Source organism: Mirounga leonina, unplaced genomic scaffold (genome assembly GCF_011800145.1).
Source record: "Mirounga leonina isolate KUSES-001 unplaced genomic scaffold, KU_Mleo_1.0 Mir_200, whole genome shotgun sequence".
NCBI classification, from domain to species: domain Eukaryota; kingdom Metazoa; phylum Chordata; class Mammalia; order Carnivora; family Phocidae; genus Mirounga; species Mirounga leonina.
The window spans coordinates 29180595-29188394 of record NW_023270503.1 but is presented as its reverse complement, the minus strand read 5'-3'; the positions used below and the strand labels follow the sequence as shown (position 1 = coordinate 29188394).

The window sequence follows — 7800 nt, the reverse complement described above, 5'->3', positions numbered from 1 at the left end:
ACACGGCTGGAGGTAGGGGCAGAGAGCAGCCCCCAGCCCACACTCTCTTGGCACGCCCCCAAGACCCGGCGAGTGGGTGGACTGGCTCTGTCGACCCCACAGAGCTCGGCCGGCTGTTCACCTGGACTTCAAAGGCCAGGCCCCGGGCTCTTCCGGCAGGGAGGCCTGAGGCGCTCCCCTCCCCGGGCGGTGTGCAGTGCTCGGCAGAGGTAGCACTAGGATCTGCGTCTCTGGCCCTCAGGCTGGGGGCTGCTGCGGCCCCAGGGCCCCAGGGAACTCCGGGGAGCAGTCCTCTGCGGGTGCTGGGAGACCGGGGCGGGGGTGGGTGGGCAGGACCACTGGGAGCAGCCGGCTCCTCCGCTGGCGGACTGGCCCTCGCAGGTCCCTCTGGGGCCTGCATGTCCACCGCTGAGTGCAGGTGGCTGACAGCTGGCCTGGAGCCAGCTGGCCGCGGACAGGGCCGGGGATGGGGGGGCTGCGGACAGGGCCGGGGATGGGGGGGCTGCACGCTCATACTCCTCAGATCCCGGGGGGCCATCCTCCCCCAGGCCAAGGGGGCTCTGCTGGCCTCTCCGTGGGCTGTCAGGGGAGGGGCTCTGGGACGGGGAGGAGGGAGGCCAAGGGCCTGTGCTCGCAGCCTGGAAGGGGAAGGCAGAGGAGAGGCCTGCCACTGGTTGTCCTGGTGCCACAGGGGCTGCTGGCTCTCGGGACGAAGGAGGAGGCCTGTGGCTGGGAGACCCCTGACCTCTTCTCGGGATTGCCACCGGGGAGCTGAACCTTCCGCTTGTGGCCAACAGGGGCCACGTCCAGGCCGGAGAATTCCGCAGAACCAGAGCGTGTTGGGAGGCACTGGTGTACAGGGCTCTTGGACCCTGGTGTCCCTGAGGGATCTGCAATGACATCCGTTGAGTCCCCCAGCTCCCGGCAGCTTGCTACTGGTCCTGGCACGTGGCCAGCCCCCATGGGTTCGGCGGGTGGCTTCACGCTGCCCTCCGAGCCGGCTCGCTCTGGGGCGCCCGGGGCCGGGAGCTCGTCTTCCTGTCTCATCCCGGGACATGCGGCCCGGGGCCGGGAAGGCTGGCCGGGAGGCAGAGTCTCAGGCCACAGAGGGTCACCATCTGAAGACGGGGAGCCCGGCTGCCTGTGGGGACAGACACCGCCAGTGGGCCTCAGGGCTCAACTCCAGAGCAGGCGGCAAGTTGGGGTCTTCCCGGGCCGGGGCTGGGGGCGCGCGGGGGTGCGGCCCGCAGGCGCTACCCTGGGTTTGCTGTGCTGAAGCGAGCGGCCCACTCTGGGGCTCGGCGGAAGGCCCGTTCTCGGGCTGCCCCTGCAGCGGTGGCCAGGGCTGGCTGCGCCCCTCTCGGCTCTGTGGCCTGTGGTCAGGGCTGGCCGGAGGAACAGGTTAGAGGCTGTTCCATTTAATAACTTTGCAGCGGAGGCTGTGCCCTTTGGCGGCCGGAGAATGCAGCACCAAGCCTGGCTCTCCAAACTGAGCCCAGGGAGCTGAGGACTGGGCTCGAGAGGGGAAGCCACAGCTCCGTGGTGGGCAGCAGGGGAAGCTGGGCTCAGAGGAACCTGGGATTCCAGAACACCTCCTGCAGTCCTCTCTGGGGGTAACTTCTAGAAAGGCAGAGAGATCTTACTCTTTACCCGTCTGAGAGGGACCCAGGAACCCCCCTCTCTACTTCCAGAAGGCCACACGGGCACACCACCAGGGACATGCCAGGAGCAGCAACTGCTCAACCGTGCTCCCCACCCCCACAAACCATGGAAGCAGCCGCGTGCTGGTGGGGGCCGTCCCCGTCAGCTGGAGCCACAAATGGAGGGCTCCCAACCCCCACCAAACCCCGAGAGAACCAGGACAGAAGCTGGTGGGAAAGAGAAAAGCGCCACAGTCTGGTCCCCACTGTCACCAGCCTGAGGGCTCCTTCCCATCTAGAGCGGGGGGCAGCAGGAGAGCGAGGATGGGCGGGGCGCTCACCTGGGGAGGCCGGCCCGGGAGGGGGCGTCAGCAAAGCTGTGGCCGAGCTGGGCAATGACCCGATCGACTTCTGCGTACGGGTGGGCTTCTAGGGCGAAGCCCCGGTGCCGGGTGCTCTGGAGATGCTGCCCGGGGTGAGAGGGGCACAGGGCATTAGACAAGAGCAGGGGGGGATGCGAACGGGGTGGAGGCCGGGGGGCAAGGGTGCTGTCAGAGCAGCCCAGGAGAAGCTGCTCGGCAGGGAGGGCTCACCGCGTGGAGCTCCTCAAAGTCCTCCTGGCAGCACTCACAGAAGCCCTTCCTCCTCCTGGGCAGGGTGCGGGCGGCCGATCGCAGGCTCGGCTCGCGGTCCTTGGGTTCTCTGGGGAAAGCGCGGGGTAGGGGTGGGGGAAGCGATCAGGACTGGGCCCTCAGGGGGCGGACCAAGACAGCTGGGCAGGCACGCACAGGCCTGCCCCCACTTGGGTGGCAGGAGAGGCAACAAGGAAGGTGAGAGCTCCCGGTGGGCACCCCGTCCCGTCCCTGCCCCCACAGGGCAAAGCACAGGTGAGGCCGGGTGCCGGCGCCAGCAGGAACGCCTCCCAGGACAGTTGCAGCTCGAGCTCACACCCAAACCCACATCCCTCTGCCCTGCACGAGGCAAGGGGCAAGGCCTCAGTGGCAGCGAGGGGCCTCTGCTGCTCCCGCCCTCCCCTCCCGAGGGTCGCCTTCCCCAGGCTCAGGCAGTCTCCTCCCTCTCGCCGGCTTGCCCCCTGCACAGCTGCCACCTTCACCAAGGACTCGCCAGTCTCCTTCTCGAACCTGACTTCTCGTCTTAATTTCAGGCCCGTATTTTTAGTGGCTGCTTGGCTGGCTGAGCAAACTCAACAAAGTCCAAAATAGTCTCCTTTCAGGACTTTTCTGAGCATGATGCAAAATCCAGAAAACAGAAAAAAGCTGATAAATTCAACTACATGCAATCTCAAAGAATGTATGCGTGGCAGAAAATGTAAACAACAGACAAATCACAGACAGGGGTGGGGGGTATTTATAACTAATAACACAGAGGGCTCATTCCCAAATATGTGGAGGGTTCCACAAATCAATAAGAAAAGCAAACAGTGGGGCGCCTGGGTGGCTCAGTCATTAAGCGTCTGCCTTCGGCTCAGGTCATGATCCCAGGGTCCTGGGATCAAGCCCCACATTGGGCTCCCTGCTCTGCGGGAAGGCTGCTTCTCCCTCTCCCACTCCCCCTGCTTGTGTTCCCTCTCTCGCTGTGTCTCTGTCAAATAAATAAATAAAATCTTAAAAAAAAAAAAAAGAAAAGCAAACAGTGACCGAAAAGAAAAATGGACGATGGACATAAAGAAGGTTCACACAGAAAGAAATTCAAATGATCAAACATACGAATGTACTTAACCTCATTCATAATGAGAAAAAATGACAATGCAAATCACACCAAGAGACAGTTTTTAACCTAGCAGGCTGGCAGAGGTCGGCATGCGGGACAGCCCAGGTTGGGGGGGGGGGGCAGCTGGGTGCGGGCCAAGGTGCATGAGTGCACACGGGCATCACCCCCACGAGAAGCAATTTGGCCATGTTTATCAACATTATAAATGCAGGAACCCTTTGACCCAGCACCTCCACTTCTAGGAATTTATTCCACAAATTTACAGAGTGAGACTATTCACTGCAGCATTATTTATAACAGCAAAAGCCTGGAAACAATCTAAGTACCCATCAAGAAGAGACTAGTTAAAGAAAATACAGTAAGACCATATGATGGGGGCGCCTGGGTGGCTCAGTCGTTAAGCGTCTGCCTTCCGCTCAGGTCATGATCCCAGGGTCCTGGGATCGAGCCCCACATCGGGCTCCTTGCTCTGCAGGAAGCCTGCTTCTCCCTCTCCCACTCCCCCTGCCTGTGTTTCCTCTCTCACTGTGTCTCTCTTTGTCAAATAAATAAAATCTTAAAAAAAAAACAACAACAAAAAAACCCCACCATATGATGGAAGACCCTGAATCCATAAAAGGGAATGAAGATGCTTTCTAGGGACTAATAGGAAATTAATCTAGAATACATTAAGTGGAAAAGGCTAGATCCAGCTCAGTCAATGTTATCCTACTCTTTACAGAAGAGGAGTGAAGGATACATGATGTACTTCTGTCAACACACACAAACTATCTCTGGACAGACCCACAATCTGGAGATTGGTGGGTAGGTGTGGAATATAGACTTTCACTTTATTTTTTAAAAAAAGATTTGATTTATTCATTTAAGACAAAGACAGAGAGAGAGAGAGAGAGAGCATGAGCAGGGGAAGCAGCAGAGGGAGAGGGAAAAGCAGACTCCCTGCTGAGCCAGGAGCCCTATGCGGGGCTTGATCCCAGGACCCAGAGATCATGACCTGAGCCAAAGGCAGATGCTTAACCATCTGAGCCACCCAGGTACCCCCAGACTTTTCACTTTAAGCCCTCTGTAACTCTTGGGACACCTGAGTGGCTCAGTGGGTCAAGCGTCTGCCTTTGGCTCAGGTCATGATCCCAGGGCGCTGTGATCGAGTCCCGCATTGGGCTCCTTGCTCGGCGGGGAGCCTGCTTCTCCCTCTGCCTGCTGCTCCCCCTGCTTGTGCTCTCTGACAAATAAATAAAAATCTAAAAAAACCCAAAAAACAAAAAAAACCCCTCTGTAACTCTCTAATTTGGAACCAAAATATAATAATTTTTAAATGAAAAAAATTAAACATTTCCTCACAGATTTTCTCCACGCCCCCCCAACCAATCTTGCCCCCCGAGCCTGGGCCACTCTTTCCCTATATTCCTCCCATGCAGACACCAATGCTTCACCATCTCTCCCTCACCACCTCTGCTCCTCTGTAATTGGCAGCCATCCCAGGCCTGGCGCCGCCTACTGGTACCCCTTGCACCTCCTGGAAAGGGATGCAGGGCACCGGGCTGTCACTTCGGCTTGCTCATGGTCTCTGTCCACTGGGAGGACCCACAGGCCCTCCTTGGCCCTGGGAACTCTCATGCGGGGAGTCTGCCTGTCCTGGTCTCCTGGTCTGTGGACTAACCCTGTGACGCAGAGGTTAGAAGAAGGTCCAAGAAGGCATCTGTCCGTCTCCCGAACCACATCCCTTCTGCACTCCACTCGGGGAAGGTTCAAATTCTCACCCACAGAAAGGAGGAACAACCCTACAAGCCCACATGCCTACAAGCTACTCTGGGCCACACAATGTGGCAGGTCCCTGGATTCCCTGCCCCCTAAGTTATTCCTGATGTTTAGCCCCAGAGGCCTCCAACTCTGATGTGCATAAAGGTCACCTGGGGAGCCACTCACAAGAATGCAGTTTTGGGGGTTCCATCATCAGAGACTGTGGTTCTGTAGGTATGGAGTCTGAGAACCTGCATTTTTAATGGGAGCCAAGGGCCCTGTGATGAAGATGGAGTGTAGATCTGAGTTTCAGAAACCAGCCTATTGCCCTCTGGACACAAGTCAAATTCCTTAGTAGGGATGGAGAACACCAAGTAAAACGGATGAAGACTCCTAGTATCTCTCTTCTCTGGGCGAAGTTCCCAGAACAGACTTTGCCTCAGGAGCGAACACATGGCCATTCCCAAATGGGACCAGCAGGCTCCCTGGGGGAAGGGCCGTGCCTGCTGCTGGCCCTTGGTACTCAGACCAGCAACACCCACCTGGTATGATGTGAGCTGCCCGGGGTCATCGCGGCCTCAAAGGGACTTGCATCTTTGGGTCCCAGAAAAGAAACTTCAGGAAAGGACTTAAATTGATGGTGGAAGGGACGAAACTTCCTGAAACACAGAGAACTTCCATTTTGAATACCGTGGGTGGCAGGGAGGGGGGAAGGGGGGCCCGCCCAACCCCCAAGAATCCCAGTCCTGATAAAGTGGCCTCTCCCCCACACAACTCCTCAGTTCTAAAACCAGACCTTCCCCAGCCTTCCTTGTGAGACTGATAACGCTCCCCCTGGCTACTCATCAAGCCCATTTACCCTCCCTGCCTCGTCTGAGCAAAGCGGAACATGTGGTATTAGCCCATTTGACAGAAGAGGAAACGAAGCCCAAAATGTTCTGTGACTTGCCCAAGGGCTCACGACTGGTAAGTGGTCGAGACCAGGCAACAAGCCAAATCTCCCGACTCCTGATCCATCTTTCCACTTTGCTTCCTGACCCTGACCACCTCTGAGGACTCTAGCCTGGCAGGCCTAAATGGAGGAATGTTTAGACGAGAACAATGACTTTCCTATTCCGCGAAGAGGAACGTCTTTGCTCTGGGCTGCTCCTCGGTACCACCCGAGGGGAGGTATTCTGAATGGAAGAGAGAAGCACAGTGAAGGTTCTGGGTAGTCAGACCTATACTGAATGGTTCTGGTGGCTTGCCTCAAGTTGCTCATATTCAAGAGACTTCCAGAGCCAGGGCTGGTGACCTGGGGACCCCGAGCAAAGCCTGATGCGGTAGCTGGGAGGCACGCCGTGTTTGGCGGCAGTAGCCTGTGCGCAAGAGGGGAGTGAGGGCCACGGGCCTCTGGGGGCGGGGCCCACGGTGAGAGCCCTGTGGCCTCGGGGTGGATTAATACATGCGTCTCCTTGGGCTCTTAAGGAGAGGGAGGTGCCCTTCCCGGCCCCGGTACCCCGCTTTCTTCCTCTTCAATGGTCTGTTTCTGCCCAGAAGGCTGCAGAGTTGAGGCCGGAGAGGTTTTGGGCTTCAAGAGAGCTCGTAAACAGAAGCATAAGAAAGCTCGTCTCCACTCTTGCCTACGCTGCCAGGGGTGCCCCAACACGCGTACGCCCCCCCATAAGTGACGTGTGCCAGCCACATGCAGTGCGACGCTGGGGCACTGGCATGTGTACGAGCCAGGACCACAGTGTTTAACTGGTAGTGAAGGGGCTGGGGTGGAGGACGTGCACCCCCTCACCCCACTGGAACTGGAGAACAGAGTACCTCATTATCTCCCTGCGTCCCCTCCACTCATTTCTGGGCCACCAAAGCCGAGTCTCTCCTGTGTTCAGGCGCCAAGAAGGAAACCTAGGTCCACCTGGAGGACAGGCAGGCACGCCAGGCTTCCGGCATCGGGCCTTTCAGCTGCCCTGCCTGAGGCTAAAGGACCCAGAAAGCTCTGGTCCCAGGAGTCTCTGCTGGGTTCACATGGGCTTCTTCTTTAAAAACAAAACAAAACAAAGCCCAAACCCAAAACCAACTTTTAATTTTGAGGTCACTACAGATTCACAGTTTTTGAACTAGTACTTATTGAAGAGTCAGTGATAACCAAGATGACTAACAGCTCATAGGTTATCACCCATGTGCCCTCCTGCTCTAGAAAGAAGGGGCCCTACTGGGGGACAGACAGGGCAGAGCGGGGAGGACACCAGGCAGGACAGGCAGGACACCTGGATTCTGGCCTTGGGCTGAGCTTCATGGGCAACATGGCTGTATACAAGTCCCTTAATTTCTCTGACCTCAGTTTCCCCACTAGGAAAAGGATGGGCTCTCCTCATGCCAGTCTTTCCCAGGCCCTCACGAGATAACAGGTGTCAGCAAAGGGTTTTGCACAGCCAAACAGAAAGGCTTCCAGTAGGGGCGCCTGGGTGGCTCAGATGGTTAAGCGTCTGCCTTCGGCTCAGGTCATGATCCCAGGTCCTGGGATCGAGTCCCCCATCGGGCTCCCTGCTAGGCGGGGAGCCTGCTTCTCCTTCTGCCTCTGCCTCTCTCTCTCTCTCTGATTTTCATGAATAAATAAATAAAACATTAAAAAAAAAAAAAAAAGAAAGCCTTCCAGTACAAGATGGTTTGACAAGGGACTCGCCAACACCAGCCCGAGCAC

The 7800-nt window shown here is 57.3% G+C and overlaps 1 protein-coding gene across 1 annotated transcript in view; it reads right to left on the bottom strand.

Moving 5' to 3' along the window:
* Positions 1-472: 472 nt before the first annotated feature.
* DBF4B (DBF4 zinc finger B) overlaps positions 473-7800 on the bottom strand; it is a 32602-nt gene continuing 25274 nt past the window's right edge. The window contains exons 11-14 of the mRNA XM_035027482.1: positions 5654-5770; positions 2234-2342; positions 1982-2106; positions 473-1141 (exon numbers count right to left, since the gene is read on the bottom strand). Coding sequence (XP_034883373.1) covers positions 583-1141; positions 1982-2106; positions 2234-2342; positions 5654-5770 — 910 coding nt within the window. The 3' untranslated portion in view covers positions 473-582. The remainder of the gene's footprint in view (positions 1142-1981; positions 2107-2233; positions 2343-5653; positions 5771-7800) is intronic.